Raw genomic sequence first — 16,475 nt, 5'->3', positions numbered from 1 at the left:
ACACTCACGGCGTCATATCGACCATGAGATCGAGGTGAAGTATGTCCGTCGCTCTCTAGCTACACCTGAGTCTAAGGTATGTCCATAAAGTCCGTTGCCATTATCAGCTCCATAACTCGGCGATTGACCCCTCTAGCTCTCAATGGCAGAGTGAGCTTGAAGTCTTGGGTTCCCCCAAGAACCCATGCCCTGGATACCTTGCAAAAGGTATGCTGCATAGCGAATTTCCCTCGGCCACCCAGAGTCGTATCATGTGAAGCGACTGTCTGAACTTGACTTGAACATCCCCAAACCCGGGTTAGGCTCCTAGAATCGGTCCAAGAGGCCCATTTGACTCTGAAGAACCACCGTGCCGGCCACTCCCTTGGGGTATAAGTCTAATCGCAAACATCTTCAGACCTTCAACAACAATCTTGGCAGCCGCCATTGCAACACTTCTGTCCTCTATCAAAGCACGAATCGCGCTGGCGAAATGAGAGATTAGGCAACCAAGTCCAAAACATGGAAAACTCGTTCATGAGATCTGGGCTTACATAGTTCCAGGTCGGCTTGTCTCTCCCTGGCCAGGTGTAGCACTCCACGACGTTGTCTCCAGAACAGCCCAAGGCTGAGCCGAGGTCGCATCCTTTGCCCTGGTCGGCTGCCAGAGCAAAAGGGAGGAGGATACTGAGAACGATACTGAAGGCGTGCATTGTGCAAAGTATGGAAATCAATGAATTGTAGCGTGTGAGGTTGTGCCGGTTTAGGGAAGTAGGTGGTGTTTGTAGAAGGGGGTAAAGAAGGGATAAAGTGAAGTGTCTAGCAGTATGCCACACCGCAGAGCCATTCAATACCGAAGACTAAAAGCCCCGTTTATGACTCTCTAATTCCTACAAGAACATCAATATGGACTTCTCCGTCGCAGCTTGGCGGTGGTACGATGATTCCTTGATGTTGAACCCGAAAGTTTTACACGGCTAATTTCTCGCTGGTGCTGCAACTCATGGCGATGAACATGTCGACCATCAACCTTTTTCGACAAGTCTTGGCGGGAAGATGCAAATGTAGATCTCATCGAAGTCGAATCATATACGAAGGAGTTGAAGAGGTGCCATTGATTGACACAACCTTCTTAGATTGAATGCCAAGACAATCGGGATGGCCGTGCTATGTTGGTGCAGGGATACCGCGATCACGCCCCAAGAGTTCACGTGAACTTCGTCAACTGACTAGAGTTGATCTGCGTATCTTTGGAGTTTCCAGTGATGGCTGAATTAGAAAAAGGCCTCGGCGACTGTTGGCAAGACCAACTACTGTATACGACCAGTAGTTAAATAGATTAAGTAGTTAAAGCCTTATCAGGAGGCTATTGAAGCCCGGTCTCGGGTGGTGAATGTGACTTACGTGGAATGGCTCTCATTCACCGTCCAGCTTCGAGCCAATCGTCCTGACGTTCCATAAATCGTCCGTCTCACTCAATTTCTTCACCAAAAGTGTCCTAGTCGGTCTTCTTTACATCCAAGAACCATCAAGCCCTTCGCCTCTCCTAGTGAGCAATCCGGAGTAAGACACACAACACACCCACACACATTCACACATACACACAACGGAATGAAAAGACAGCAAGTTGCCCTGCCCGGCCTCCGAACCGCGGCAGTTGCTCTCCTCGCCGCGCGGAGTGTCAAGGCCGAGAAAGTCTATTGCGCCGACGCAGAAAACATCGTGGTTCACCACACAAGCTGCGACGATGCCCCCCGCGGCACCTTTTTCTTGTTCGCCAGTGAGGAGGAATACCAAATTGGAAGCGCCGTCGACCCCAAGCTCGTGGATCTATACGACAGTGCCGACTTTATCGATCGCAAGTACGCAAGGGAGCAGCGTGAGCTACGGGAACGAGACATGGAGTCAGGAGGGTTCGGAAGCGTGACGCCGCGGGCGTGTGGTAGCTAGATTGACGGTGGAAAGAAGGATCCGGAGCAGATAATAAGAAAAAGGGGATTGAAGGAAAAAGAAAACCAGAAAAGAAGCCGCCTGTGGCATTATGTAGAACCAACCAAATTCGAACTCGCGCTCTTGCCGACACCGGGCATTACCTTCCACCACTAGGTCATGTACACTTCAGGCTGTGCTTTTTGCCTTACCACCGCGAATTGAATGACTATAAAGCCTCGATGGTGATTGTGCTGTATTCCACGGGGGAATACTGCGGATTACGGGCATCTGAGTATACGTCTGTGAATACAATGCGGTGACCCTCACGTCTTCGACACAGCCACATAACTCGGCGGCCTTGCCTCTTTACTCTTCCCCCAGTCCGACTCCTTATCTCCCAGCGTTAATTCCAATGTCTTGCCTTGACTAAAGAGCTCATGTCCGATCCAACTCTTGTTATATGCCTCCCCGTCCAGCTTAGCACTTTGCACGTAGATGTTCTTGTACGCTGCATCAAAGCCGACACATTTTATGGTAGCATTCTTCCCCGTCACAGGACTTTTGACACTCACTTCCTCAAAGAACGGCGGCGTGATGATGTAGACGTTTTGGCCAGCGACCGGAAACAGACCCATAACGGAGAACGCAAGAAACGCACCCATGGCGCCAGAGTCATCGTTACCCGGCAATCCGCCGCGCGAGGAGTTGAAGGCCGAAGGTATATACTTATGGATGCGTTCCGCTGAGAGACCTGGACGACCGGCATAGTGGTAGAGATAGACGGTCAAGAATACGGGTTCGTTTGAGATGTCGGCTAAGGGCGAGGCGTGGAAGTAACTGAGTCGGGAGACGAAGGCATCGTCGCCGCCCATGAGGTCAATGAGGGTTGATGTCGAATGTGGGACGATACTATAAGATGTTAGCCAGGTCTTGGATGCGAGCGGTCGGAGGGTACCAACAATTGATACTGCCAGATGCTCGCCTCGAACGTCTCGCTTGGATTTGTCGTCAAGGAGCAGAACCCAGCGAGATTCGAACAAGCTATGGGATCCTGGAAGCCCCATGTTCCATTCATGTACTTGGGCTGGAAGAAGCCAGAAAATCCAGTGTCAGTGCCGTTGATTAGCGACTTTTGGTCCGATTTCCACAGATTCTGCCAGTTCATGCTTCTCACGATGTATTTGTCGTGTAATTGACTCTCTCCCAGTCCCTGAGCCAGCGTCGCAAGGGAGTAGTCGTTGTAAGAGTACTCCAAAGTCCTCGTTATACTCCTCGAGTTCGTGCCGAACCCGATTGGATCAAAGTCTAGATAGGGAATGTAGTTGAGGGCCTTCCAGCTTGTGAGGCCGCCGCGGCCTTCATAAGACCATTCCAGAGGCTCGTCTTCGGCATCTTTCATTACGGCTGCGAGAGCCAGCTTCCAGTCTATCGAGGTCAGGTTTTTGACGTAAGAGTCAACAATCACGACGTCGGCGTTGGAGCCTCCCTGAGTCCAACCTTTGCAGAGAGACATGCGGCAGTCTGGCAGCCAGCCTTCGTGCTTGTAGATATCCAGCATGGAGTTGACCATCTGCGACTGGGCTGCTGGGTCAATGACGGTAAGTAGAGGGTGCTGGGCACGAAAGCTGTCCCACATACTGCTCACTCGTTAGGAAGGGAGGCTAGAGACATGGATTCTGTTCTTACCAGTAAAATGAGTCAAAGTAAGGGATTCCGCTGTCCCAGTGTGGATTCTCACCAGTGTAGTTCTGAGGAGATATCATGTTACGGTACAAGCCGCTCCAGAAGCTCTTCTGCAAGTCGTCCGTAGTGCCAGTCGCCTTGATTGATATCGGGCTCAGCTTCTCCCTCCAAGCGTCCTTTGCTGTCTTCACCAGCGCATCAAAGTTGTTCATAGGATCTTGGATCTCCTTCTCTGCATTGCGGCATGCCTGATCACTGCTCTTGAACGAGACTCCCACCCTGGCAGTGACAGTATCATTGGCCAGCTCTTTGAAACGCACAAAACCACCGCCCTCGAGATAGAACAAGTTGAAGCCTCTCGTAATGAACAATTCCTTTGGCTCGTTACCAGCTCTGTTGTTGACCCATACTCCAGTATCGAAGATCTTGGCTCCAAAGAAGTCAACACAGTAGTGAAGCATGTAAGACCCAGCACCGAAGCTGGGCAGGAATGTCCCGTTTCCAAACATTCGACCGGTGGGTGTGTCGATCTTGATCGAAGCATTCTGCCTACTGGCCCATAGATCCGTCAAGTCCAACATCACAAGCGGATGCTCGTCTCCGCCGCTGGGGAACTTGAACCTCACGAGCGCGGCGTGCTCAGACACCGTCATGTCCGCCTTCACGCCAGACGCCAGCTCGACGGAGAAGTACCCTGGCTCAGCGATAGTCTTGTTCACATCGTGCTGTATTGCTCGGTCCCCAATCCTGAATTTGCAGTCGTTGAGCTCGTCGCCGGGGCAAATCTGCGGGAAGAGGGGGAAGTTGCCCAAGCTGGGGTTTCCACCGGTCCCGCTGTCGTGAACGATGCTGAAGCCCGTGATGTTGCTCCCATCAGTTGAATAACCGCCAGTCTTCTCACCGTCGACATCGGCCACGGCCTTGGCGAGGCCATACGGTAATGTGGCGCCGGCGAAAACGTTTCCGCCGCGTTGGGAGCCGATCAAGGGGTCGACGAAGACCAGAGGATCAAATGATTGACAGCATCCCGTCACTGCGAAGGCAGTGAGCGGTGCGAGGAAGCGCATCGTTTACATGCGACGGGGGCCCGCTGCGATGAACCGGACGAACTAGTCTTTGAACGGCGGTTTACGCTCAAGTAGCACATTCGAGGGGGAGAGCTTGCTGGTTAAGAGTTATCCGTGTAAGCAGAGTCTAATCCAAACCCCGAAGCCGCGCAGTTTGTGTCAAAGATGAGATTGAGATGACTGACTGAGTCTCTGAAGAGCTCATTTTCAGTTGCTCCCATTGCCTTGTCTCATGCATAATGACCGCACGGCAATCCCGGCCGCAACGTCGTCCGACTTGATAAGCAAAGTTTAGTTCTTAACCCCGCACGAAAGGCTCCATGCGGTAGGTGGTACTAGGTTTGACGATCCCATGGAAGATCACGGGAATAATGAACGTTACATGGAGTAGTTAGTTTAATTGTGTCGGTCGGTCCAAGCTAGAATACCGGCGGGCTTTGCGGAGACCAGGTATATAAGGTATGATCTAATAGGCTATGCCCCTCATGTCATTCTCCAACGAATGTAGACTTGCTCAGTACCAAAAGCGGCGCGATATGTGGTATTAAATGATCTTAAGGACTTTCATGGAAGAGCTCGCTTGGGATATCAGCACTTCCTCGATAGATTGGCTCAGTCGTTCGCTTATACACGTTTGCTATTGCAGTGACGGGGAGTTTGTTCCCGTGTATGCGCTAGGTGATGGGACTTACAATTTCTGACGATATGTATTAGCCACCGTCACGGATTTTGCCTCTTGGTCTCTCAGAATGCAAGACAAAATGCTAAGTGAACACATTACACCGTGCTCTTGCAGCCGATGCCGAAGTCCTAAACAATTATACCGGCATAGGAGAGAGTGATGGGTGATAGTAACGGGCCGGGTTCGCGAGGCCAAATGAGGAGAGCGAGCCCTGGTAATCTTGCACCGCAATACGGGATCGAAGCTGGGAGACTCGTCCCATGCTCGTATTGGTAGGTCTGGAAGATGGGAGACAACGCGAGGTGTTTATTGATGTTTCCGAAAACCATGGTGTTTGAAGCTACAGAGTGATCTTCCTGGGGGTCCGTACACAGAGAGGCCCCTAGCTCGTTTCCGTTACAGGGATAGCACGGCCCTAGCTCTCTCAACTGTCTCCCATTCGTGTCCCATTCCCCGGACACGCCTTTCAGTCGTCTCTCTCTACATTTTGAAAGTGGCTTATAATATTACTCAGTCCACGTTGAGTCAGACTGACAATATGACAATGGCTTTACATAAGTTACAAGTCCACATGGACGAGAAGCATTCGTCCGAACACCAGGCTCATCCATATCAGACGAACTCAATGAACTAAAACGAGACGTTTGGAAGAGCCCCCTTTGGAGTTTGTGCGCCCGAAACACTCCATGCTCCAGCTTAGCCCCCGGAAAATCACCCCGTGCAAGATGGAGAAGGACACCTGGAACTTTGAAGTTTAACGACTTCAACTCCACCTCACGGTGCTTTCGCTTTTAATCTCGTCTCTTTACCACAATCTCACATCAAAGCCGGCTTCTTCTCGTATCCTTCACTCTACGTATCTACCAGTGCGCAAAGATTGAGAATCTAGTACCCTGCCGCCAGCTAGGTATCCGCCACGATGCTGGACATCTACCAACTCAACCTCGCGGGCCTCCTCCTCGCTTGCGGCGCTCTCTTTGCTTCGGGCAACCAAGAAAAGTCGAACCCCTCCAAGAAAGATGAGAAGAAGCCTTCAGAGCAGAAGCCAAAGCCGACAGGCTCCCAATGGGCCTTCTACGTGGTCTATGCCCTCGTAATGGGTTCAGACTGGCTACAGGTAGCTTGCCTCTCACACAAACTCATTGATGGAACCTCTGACATGGCAACACTAGGGACCGTTCTTGTACTCTCTCTACAAGAACGAGCACCAAATCTCCGCAGACTTCGTGCCAACGCTCTTCACGACTGGCTTCGTCTCCGGCGCCGTGGCCGGCTACTTCATCGGCTCACTGGCTGACCGCCACGGCCGCAAGGCCAGCTGCCTCTTCTTCTGCGGCGCATACGCGCTCTCCTGCATTCTCACCACAATGCCCAGTGTACCTTTACTATTCATCGGCCGCGTCCTCGGCGGCCTGGGGACGAGTCTCTTGTTCAGCGTCTTCGAGAGCTGGATGGTGACCGATTTCCATGCCCGCCGTCTGAGCGAAAAGGGCATGGACCTCTCGCGGACGTTCGGTCTGATGAGTACCGTCAACAGCATCGTCGCTATTGTAAGCGGTGTGGTGAGCGAGTGGCTCGTTTCCGTGACCGGGACGCGCAAGTCGCCTTTCTTGGCTAGTGTCGGGCTGCTGGTCGTTGCTGCTGGTGTTATTGCGAGCCAATGGGTATGTTGCGACATCTCATCGTATTTGATTGCTATCTTCTGACTGACCGGATATGAAGGATGAGAACTACGGCTTGACAGGCCAAGCTTCTTCATCGGAAAAGTCCAACGCCAACAAGCCTAGTCTCTGGGCCACAATGACGGACAAGCGCGTTCTCACGATCGGCCTCGCCTCGACCATGTTCGAAGGCTCAATGTACCTCTTTGTAGTACTCTGGTCTCCGGTTCTTGTCTCCGCTTCCTCATCGCCCGAGACTCTGCCATACGGCATCATCTTTGCCTCCTTTATGGCCTCGACACTCCTCGCCTCTCTCCTGTACCCCCGCCTCCTTGCCCTCGTCTCCACGCCATCCCGGCTCCTGCTATCGGTCCTATTCGCCGCCAACGCCGTATTCTTCGCTCTCGGAACCGGTGCTCCTCGTGCAGAGCAACTTACCTTTTGGCTGTTCTGCCTGTTCGAAGCTTGCGTCGGGTTGTATTTCCCCTCAATGGGGTATCTCAAGGGGAAAGTCGTCGATGATGGTGTCAGAGCACAGGTGTACGGCGTTCTGAGAATCCCGCTCAATGTCTTTGTGGTTGTGAGTTTGATGTTCAGCAGCGATGGGCAGGCGGGCAAGGTGTTTCTCGTCTGTGGCATGCTGCTCCAGGCGAGTTGCGGCGCGTTGTGGCTCATGGGGGGACAGGATGCGTAGGTAGATAGTCATTCGTTGCATCGCTGCCTTCATACAATGATCTTCTCTTATTCAATAAAAAATTTGGTTGGTCTTCAGCTTGACAGAGCCTTCACTCCATCTACCTCATCGCCAGTCGGACACGCAGAGGCACCCTCATCCCCCCCCCCGACTGATGTCTACTTAAGCGCCCGTAAGACACATCAAACCCCACGAACGGGCCTTTCGGGCCGTTTGAGCACAACCTCGCTCGTTCGCCCTGGTTTCGGGTCTCGCTGTGCTAGGGCTTGGTGTTCTTGTGTCCTGGTGTTCGTATTTGACATATTCTCATGTCCGACGTGCCGCAGTGCATATGTACACATCGTGCTTCTCAAAAAGAACAAATGTGTGTAGCTAACCTCAGGGCGGGCGGAAAGTTCAATGTCATCTGACAGATCAGTCAGGCACAGGAATACAAGAACGGCAAGAAAATGTCTCAAGCTCGAACCATTGGCAGGACTCATTGTTGTATACTATACTATTACTATCTTCAGTATCTAAGTACAAATACCGCCTCACATTACTACCAAACGTCGGACCGAGAGCGACATGTGGAAGTAATGGCATTACATCCACTCACGTAGAAACAATAACCTGACAATCGCGAATATATGTGATAGCGCAAGAAACAACCCTTTCTCAGCGATGCAATTGGCCATCTAGTAGTCAACTGACCGAGGTCGTAGCATTGCGGGCTGACTCCGCGTGGTACCCAGTGTCGGGAGTTGGTCCATGGTGTCCGATGGAACAATCTCTTGGTCTTCAACTTCAATCTTCAAGCTGGGGACGCTATCTAGAGGCGTTGTTGTACCATCCAGCTAATCAGAGGCATGTCAGTCTAACATGACCTTGAAACTGTACAACACCATGTGAGAGGAAACGGACTGCAACTTTGTACTCACCTTGCTAATGACCACTTCCAGCCCGTCCTCAATCCCTCCAAGAACCCCACTTACTGAAAGATCACGCAAGCCAGCAGACTTCATACCTCGGTTCAGAGGAATCTCATCATAACTCTTTCCCTGCCTAGGCATATCCAGTAACGTGAAAGATCCGGCCATAGAGCCTTTCAGAAAGAGCTGCACTTGGCAAGGCAACTCCAATTCGCTTCTCTCAACCTCGACTTTGGCGACGTACTCCCTTCTCGGTGCCATTTTGCGCCGCCTGGTTCTCATGGAGGAGGACTTCTGCTCCAGGGGACCGTACAAGCTATTCACCGTCCTGCTGACTGCCATCTTGATATCTCCTGGTGTCTGGTCCCAGAATCTCATCGGAGCATACGTGTACCCCCAATCGCGGACATGGGTCACCGATACACTGGTAAGCGGACCACCGCCCGTTCCGACAAATGGCCACAAGGGGTACTGCGGGGTGACGGTGGTCCCTGATGGTGTGGCGAACATTTGGGACGAGGCGTAAGAGAAATGCATTGTGGCATTTTCAAAGTGAAGGGCTTGCCAGAAGGCGATGAGGCGATCTACGTTTGCATGATGAAGCCAGCTCGAGAGATTAATTAGACTTGTCCGAATAATGCCGAGGAAGAACTTACAACAGAGGTTCGAAAGCTGAGGTTGATAGATGAAGGAGATCCTGGCCGCATGCGGCCCCGACATGAACTTCTCCATGAGGTCCTTCGAAGTTGGGGCCTTCATTCTGGGCCGTGACCATCTCGTCGAAGGAGGTGGCTTTCACAAACACATTGTACTGCGATTTGTCAGTAAAAGAACCAACTTGAAGAAGTCTAGGCCAACATATGATGCCTTCCATAGTCCTTAGAATCCAGTTCCTCTACTTACCACTTTTTCCTTCAAGTTGTACCCCGCAAGCTTCGCATTTGCTGTATCAGGATAACTCTCACCATCCTCAACACAGCGTTTCGTATAATTTTGTCCATCAAAGCTGCCAAAACTGCCATCAAGAGCTGTCTTCGGATAATTATATCGGTAGAACGGGTTGCGCACCGCAACTGACTGCAAGGCGCCGTCCACTGGCTTCTTGGTGACAAGTGTCGGCAAGGCCGTCATGGGCGGGACCTGAGAGTCCGCCGCCCAGTCCCAATACGCAGCGCGCAAACTCTCTGCGGCTTCAACGTATGCCCTTTTGTGAGGTTCCGGATAAGACATCGCAATACGATTTGCGTAGTGGACCAGCACTTGCTGTAGTAAATGGTCAGTTTTCCTGCGCCAAGTGAGTTTCTATGTTTGCAGAACGGGTCGTACAAACCTCGTAAAGCGAGAGATATCCGCGATGCCAAGTGCCAAACAGTCCTTGCTTGTTGGCTATCAGCAGAATTTTCAACATTTTTAATATCAAACTGCTCAAGACGTACGTTGTGCGGGCAATATCCAGCGTCCGCTCCGGTTTGTGGTCCTCCTCCCGCCCAGGCCACGTACGGCTGTCCATGAATTCCTGCGATAGTTAGCGGAAGGTTTTTATGATACAGAAGCTTCTTGACGAACCAGCGACTTGGAAAAACGATGTGGAATCAGTCTCATTCGCATCCTGCATCGCTGCGAGGGCTCCAACGTATAAGTCCCTAGGAGTATGTGAGAAAGATTGCCTCCGCCATCAAGTTCTGTTCTTACCATTGCGGTCCTGCCTCTCCATATATGTTGTTGATGTTCCTCCGGATCGGCATTTCGCCAGTCCGCATGTTTATACCGGATCTCACTCCAATAATAGGGTACTCTTGCGCCGTGATACTCCATGGTGCGGCAGCCAGAATGCCAACGATGAGTGACAAGGTCGAAATCATTGCGTATTGAGGCGGTGTTCGTTAGGCAAATGGAAACACGTGAAGGAAAGGAAGGCCATTCCTTTAAAAGTTTGGGAAGTTGCAACGATTTTATTCTTCTCTCACATGGAGCAGTCAAGTGCTCCCTTCTTCTTTCCCATATTTCGAGCAAACGAATGCCGTCGGATCCGATCCATGATCCCGTGCTGTCACCAACCTTGTATCATAACCCAGAATGTGGGAAACTCATCATGCTCATGTACCTGCCGCCGCGTACCGTTGCGCGACATGGTGACGATGTTACCCTTCCTCTACCTAGATGGAGGAGGTGGACGTATGATCAGCTGGTGACGACCCTGGGAGTATTCGCATCCAGGAACAATCGTAGGACTAACTTTTGTATAATTGACCAAAATAGATACGGCGCCTGCTTGTATCACGACATCTTCAAGGGCCGCCTTGTGGGGGGCCTCCTCCTTTTGATGAGTCTTTGCTCATTTTGGCAACATTGACGATAAGACTCATCCTGAATTAGGAAGCCTCGACCGCTCCGCAATTTCGAATCTAGAAACGCGACGGGTGACTGCTTGCAGACCATGAGACAGGGAAACGGTAAATCATCGTCAAGAAAGCAGAGCGGTCAATATTGCCGTCGCTGCGGCTTTGCTATGGTCCCTGATACGAGCGTTATTGAGCGTCTCCCTCCTGGCGCTGATTTGTAGCCTGACCGAAATTGTGTTGGTCACAACCTTCGCCTGTCTCACGAACAGAAAGCACCACGCTCCGTTTGTGACATGATACCGTCCTTCCGAGATGCAGCCAGCCGATTGGTGAAACAATGCGAAGCCACGCCATCATTGAACTTTCTTCCGCGCTTCTTCACCGCTCTCGGAGGAGCTCTATAGAAGCGCTTGTTCATGAAGATGGAGATGCATTGGCTGGGGAATACGATGTTTTATTCCCGGGAAATGTAACTTCTATGCTGCACGAGGTGTACGAAGCGCTCTGACGTGGCAGAGATCAAGCTCTTCAGCGGCTACAAGAGTTGTCGTCTGTGATGCGTGCCTTCACGATGTCTCTTAATGTATTATGGATTATATGTTATGACAAGGTTTGGGAGGAACGACAGACGCATCGCAGCTGTTGGTGACTATGACACATAAGCGTGTGAGCAACTGGTAAATCTTCATCATGTCAATAGGTTGACTCGCTGGTCAAATCTCATATTCCACGATTGTATGCTAATGGTATTAGACATTGCAGAATGTAGATCCTAAGAAAACAAAACTTTGCCTTCAAGAAAACAGCTTTTCGCTCAACCGAGATAGGAAAATAAGACAGATCTGTCCTTGACAGACTTGCCAAGGTAACTCCAATGACGAGGTTCACAAAAGGCCTGCGCTCTTCGTCATCTAAACAATACAAATCCACACACCAAGAAAGTCCTTTATGCAACTCCGAGTCCTGCTCTACTCAGAACCAAGCAAAGGCTCGTGACTCGTGTATTTTCGGTTTGAAAAAGGAAACCAGTGCCATAGTGGAAAGCTGGCCTCACAGCGATTTCTCAAGAACAACAAGTTCACGGAATCCCTCTTTCCACTTCTTCATCTGCTCGGCCGTGGGCTTCGGCAATGGGCTCCGGGCCACGCCACCATAGCCCAGCCATGCCTGGAGGCCGGCCTTCACACCTACAACACCCCCTTGGATCGCTGTCCAGTCACCTTGTGAAACGGTCTCTTGCATATCCTGAGCTTCTTGGTGTCTTGCCTCTTGAAAGAGCTCAATGGTTCTGATGCAAGCCTTGGGGGCGATGTTGGCCAGGCCTGCAAGGATGCCATGACCTCCAGCCACCAAAGACTGGATAGAGAAGTCGGCTGAACCTGCCAAGACGAGGAATTCCGGAATCTTTGAGTTGGGGTTCTTTGCTAGCTTTCTCGTAGCAGCAGCGACGCGGTTCAACTTTCCCGTGTTTCCGCATGTAAGCTTCACACCCACGATATTAGGATGTTGAGACAACTGCACAATGACGTCGGAGGACAAATCCATGCCTCCCACTGCGCCAGGAAAGTTGTAGATGATGAGTGGAATCGGCGACGCATCAGCCACCGCATGAAAGTACTCGAAGATGGTTTCCGATGACGGAGCAAAGAGACCAGCGTAGTATGATGGAGGGAGAACCAAGGCATAGTCTCCACCAGCAGCCCATGCCTCGGTGCAGTATTGTATCGTCTCACGTGTGCTCTGGCTTCCGCAGCCGACGATGATGGGCATGTGAGAGAACCCGGCGTCGTTGAGAGCCTGCCGCGTTGTTGCCGTGACGAGTTGGCGCTCGGCGTGTGAGAGATGGACTGCTTCTCCGTTGGAGCCCTGGGTGGCCAGGCCGGTCACACCCGCTTGAGCAAGTCGTACTGCATGGCGAGCAACCGTGTCGATGTCCACGTTTTCCGTAACCGGCTCGAAGAAGCACATGGTAGGTACGTAGACGCCAGGAACAAGCGGCCGGGTTTCGTGCAGGCCGGCGCCAAGTGATGCGCTGTCGTATGAGCTGCTCAGAGGAGAACTTGATTCAGCCGCGGCCAGACTCCCGATTTGTAGATTTGAAGATGTGATAGGGTTGAAGGGGATCCTGTCGAAGCCGGCTGTGAAACTGCCCGCCGGCGAGGGCGCATCTTGGTGAGGGGCCATAGCTGCTGTGGGAGATTGTAGTAGAAGTTCTTTCTTTCAGGTGAGACGACAGGAAGCACAACGTAGGATACACGAAGCGTTATGAAGGTAGGTATAATAACGAGGATATTGGAGTAAGATGGTGAGGTTGGAACCAAAAGGAGTAGATGCTGTGTCGATCCTGGTTTATGTAGCTTCTCAAGGTCCTTCAACAAGTCGAGGGAGACGGGGGAAGTGGGAAGAAGGCCTTTTATCATCGGAGGGAAGGGAAAGAATGCAGGCAGTGAGGCATGATGTGACCCCGTCAAAAGGCGGCATATCAATATCAGTCTTGTAACGGACCAGTGGCGTCACAAGGTGATTCGTGACTATGGCGGCTCGTCCGTCTAGTAAGTCAGCGTCGCCCGGGATGAACAGAATGAGACGGGCTTCCAACGGATGAACCGGCTTCTGCATACGAGCAAGGTCCTTCTTACGCTCGGACTCCAGGAAAAGACGCGCCATGTGTGTAGTCATGGGCAAACAGGCCATTTCGAACTGACCAGCAAGGATCACTCCTGGCCAACTGTAGTGGTACGAAGATATGCAGCGTCGAACCAGGATGTTGGGGAGACTGGAGTGTCTAGACCAGGGCCTCGCGACACAGTGCGTGGAGTCAAAGGCAGGATCGCTGCTTAGCCATGCAAGAGGTGAGGCCGGCGTCTGCTAGTGGGAAAGATGGAGGTGGGATGGCTGACCCCAACCCAGATATGTCTTCTGGGGTATTACGCCGCTTGACGTGGGGGTTAGCTTTAAAAGGGCCTTGATCTCCAAGTTGCCTCCTTGGGCACCTGCAGAATCGAGCATTCCAAGCCGGCATTGCCATCCCGCTAAGCTTCAGACCTGAGTAGTCTTGGAGGATATGTGAATAACCTTCAGATCTAAGGGACCATTCTGCCGATGAAGTCTGTGAGAAATGAGCCGTGAAAGACTTCGTGACCAGCCGCACGCAGGCCGGGGTGTCATCCATGTGGCTCGGTATTCTCGCACAGGTGGATGGAACGACGTCCTTCTCTAGTGTTGGTCTTGTTTGCGCCTCGATCTAAGTTCTATCAATGAGTTGATGTCGTGGGACGATACGGCACCTCGACCGGCACTTATGGGCTTAACCGATTTGGCATTGAAGAGATGGCGACGCGATTCAACAGCAGAAATGGATTTGCTACATTTGCGCTGGCTAGTTCCGGTGAAACATCTGCTTAAATTCAGTAGTAAACAGCGGATGTAGTCACAGAGGCAGACGAAGTTTTGGAATAGAGACGTCGTTTGAAATTGAGGTACGCGCTTCTTCTTTGGGCGTCGTAAAGAGTGATACTTGGTTGCGAAAGCCTCTCGTGAATTTCATAAATTCACTAGGAACAAGAAGCTGAGTTGAAGGGGACACGCCAGTCGCTGATCGGCACTTGCACATGTAATCCTCGAGTGAGTGAGAGTGGGGGAGAAAGATTTTGTTCCTGCTGCCGTGTTCTCACCTTCACCATCCAAGCGGCCTCGTCCTGTCCCAAATCATGGTTCTGCAAGATGGACACCACCGCCTGATACCGAGAGGTACAGCTCGTCTACCGCAATCTTCGTTTTCCATCGAATCATGTGTCTATCTTCTATACATTCCATGCGTCGTCGGTCAGGAACAAATGTTGACGCATGGATGAAGTACAACATCGTCTTTTATTTCCACAGAATAATCCAGATCTGCCTCATTGAGGGCGTCAAAGTGTTTCTATTCGCTGCTTTGTGGCGAAGGCCTTACGAGCCCCTGTCTTAAGGGCAAGGTTTAATACCAAACAGCGAACGGTATGAGAAGAACCTGGTCAATATCTACCGAGTCAACGAAGAGGTGGAAGTGGAGGCCCAAGTACGGGATGAGCGCCCAGCATCGGACACATTACACCGCTGCAAGTCATGCACACACATGAAGGCTGGCTAGCCATGCAGTCGGTTGATTCGAGATACCTCGTTACGACATGGCTATGGAACCTCGAGGTTGCAAATTGGCTCCACCGCTCAGTTTCCAGATTGGGAAACTGTCTTCGTCATGTGTTCTGAATAATTTTCCAAGCCATCGTTCCTCAAGCGCCCTGCAAACGTCCAAATCGAATTGCGAGAGGACCAAGCGCATCGACTCACGAGTGAGAACGGCCTTGCTGTCATCGGATGTTGGACGGATCGACAGACTTTAGACAACACTAACCCCCACGCTAGCCAACGTGCCAACTCCCCCGGAAAGCCAGGTGCCAACTCGTTTGAGGGGTCCCCTTGCCACGAGATATTCCCAGCTTCTCAAGGCGGTAAGGCAGCCCTCATGATTTACGACGTGCTTTCAAACGACATGTATCCGTCTTAGGTTGAACCATTTGTCGGTGGCAGTGTATTTCTCTCTGCCTGCCCTTGGTCGCGTGCCGAGTCTTACATCTCTTGCAGTCTTACTATGCATCAACTTCGTTCTCGTCCACCACTCATTCCCACATCTTTGGCTGGAGAAAGCAAGGCCCTGTCATCATCAGCGCATTGATGACGGTGAACCTAGTCTTGTTACCTGCTTATGGATCCATATTCCTGCGTCGGTCGTCGTCCAGATGCAAGTACGAACCCCGTGACAATATGGAAGGGCTGTAGTTGTGCCCGACGTCTTGGCAATTTCCTCATGCCGCCATCGACAGTGCCAGTCTTCTTTCTTTTCTACAGTGTTTGTCCGCTCGTCCATTTCCGCCGGTCAAGTCTCTGGAAGCTGTCGTTAGCGCCTTAGGGAATAGTTGCAAGTGTCTGCTGACCACAAATCACCCCTCAAGAATGGAGCTGGACTCCGCCCACATGGTGTGGCAGACGTCGTTGCCAGCAGTTTTTCTGATGTTGCAGCTGCGCCGCGCGACCTTTCCCCTTTTCCACCCCGAGATGCACACTGCCATCACGTCGGATAACGGCACATCGCCACCAACGGGCGGTCCCCCCTTCCAGACAGACGACCGGCTTTCCCCGCACTTTTCTTGACAGCGATCTTGATATCGTTCTCCGCGGGTTACGCTCTGTTCTTCAGCCGCACGACATCGTGCCTCCATCGACGTCGTGTTCCACACCATTGGCCTAGAAACACGAAAGCCTCCCCTTACTATGATTGATGGAGAAATACGTCCGCCCCTCCTAATGTCAATGACTCTCCTCGCATTTATCTCGGTTTCGCACGAAATGTGATGCCGTCATGGACATCGAGGGCTTTGAAATGGCAGTCCAATCGAATTACACAACACACACTCCGGCAGCCAATTCTCTACGGATGGAATCATGATTTTGACACCGCATCGCCCTTACAACGATCAGCAGCGAG

At 51.7% G+C, this 16,475-nt stretch overlaps 6 protein-coding genes across 6 annotated transcripts; 2 read left to right on the top strand and 4 right to left on the bottom strand.

The window, feature by feature from the left end:
* Window positions 1–336: 336 nt before the first annotated feature.
* On the bottom strand, window positions 337–786 carry BDP55DRAFT_236608 (uncharacterized protein). The gene has a single exon (XM_060566183.1). It carries the CDS (start codon window positions 690–692, stop codon window positions 402–404), a length of 291 nt encoding a protein of 96 aa, XP_060426981.1. The 5' UTR covers window positions 693–786; the 3' UTR covers window positions 337–401.
* An 804-nt stretch (window positions 787–1,590) lies between these two features.
* BDP55DRAFT_557324 (uncharacterized protein) lies at window positions 1,591–1,929 on the top strand (the record flags this gene model as incomplete). Its single annotated transcript, XM_060569682.1, has 1 exon — window positions 1,591–1,929. The coding sequence occupies one exon, from the start codon at window positions 1,591–1,593 to the stop codon at window positions 1,927–1,929; it is 339 nt and encodes a 112-aa protein (XP_060426980.1).
* Window positions 1,930–2,234: 305 nt separating this feature from the next.
* On the bottom strand, window positions 2,235–4,661 carry BDP55DRAFT_557379 (family 92 glycosyl hydrolase; the record flags this gene model as incomplete). Its single annotated transcript, XM_060569690.1, has 3 exons — window positions 2,235–2,820; window positions 2,871–3,548; window positions 3,598–4,661. The coding sequence occupies 3 exons, from the start codon at window positions 4,659–4,661 to the stop codon at window positions 2,235–2,237; spliced, it is 2,328 nt and encodes a 775-aa protein (XP_060426979.1).
* Window positions 4,662–5,847: 1,186 nt separating this feature from the next.
* Window positions 5,848–7,753, top strand: BDP55DRAFT_671587 (major facilitator superfamily transporter). The gene is made up of 3 exons (XM_060575464.1): window positions 5,848–6,460; window positions 6,516–7,007; window positions 7,066–7,753. Exons 1-3 carry the CDS (start codon window positions 6,263–6,265, stop codon window positions 7,696–7,698), a joined length of 1,323 nt encoding a protein of 440 aa, XP_060426978.1. The 5' UTR covers window positions 5,848–6,262; the 3' UTR covers window positions 7,699–7,753.
* Window positions 7,754–8,310: 557 nt separating this feature from the next.
* Window positions 8,311–10,471, bottom strand: BDP55DRAFT_770548 (uncharacterized protein; the record flags this gene model as incomplete). The annotated part of the gene is made up of 8 exons (XM_060581088.1): window positions 8,311–8,534; window positions 8,619–9,216; window positions 9,266–9,420; window positions 9,513–9,872; window positions 9,940–9,987; window positions 10,046–10,125; window positions 10,176–10,252; window positions 10,302–10,471. 8 exons carry the CDS (start codon window positions 10,469–10,471, stop codon window positions 8,376–8,378), a joined length of 1,647 nt encoding a protein of 548 aa, XP_060426977.1. The 3' UTR covers window positions 8,311–8,375.
* Window positions 10,472–12,001: 1,530 nt separating this feature from the next.
* Window positions 12,002–13,135, bottom strand: BDP55DRAFT_695758 (dihydrodipicolinate synthetase; the record flags this gene model as incomplete). Its single annotated transcript, XM_060577505.1, has 1 exon — window positions 12,002–13,135. One exon carries the CDS (start codon window positions 13,133–13,135, stop codon window positions 12,002–12,004), a length of 1,134 nt encoding a protein of 377 aa, XP_060426976.1.
* Window positions 13,136–16,475: the final 3,340 nt, after the last annotated feature.

Source organism: Colletotrichum godetiae (assembly GCF_030913485.1).
Source record: "Colletotrichum godetiae strain CBS 193.32 chromosome Unknown BDP55scaffold_34, whole genome shotgun sequence".
Taxonomy (NCBI): Eukaryota; Fungi; Ascomycota; class Sordariomycetes; order Glomerellales; family Glomerellaceae; genus Colletotrichum; species Colletotrichum godetiae.
The sequence above is the reverse complement of the archived record's forward strand: the minus strand, read 5'-3'. Positions and strand labels throughout refer to the sequence as shown.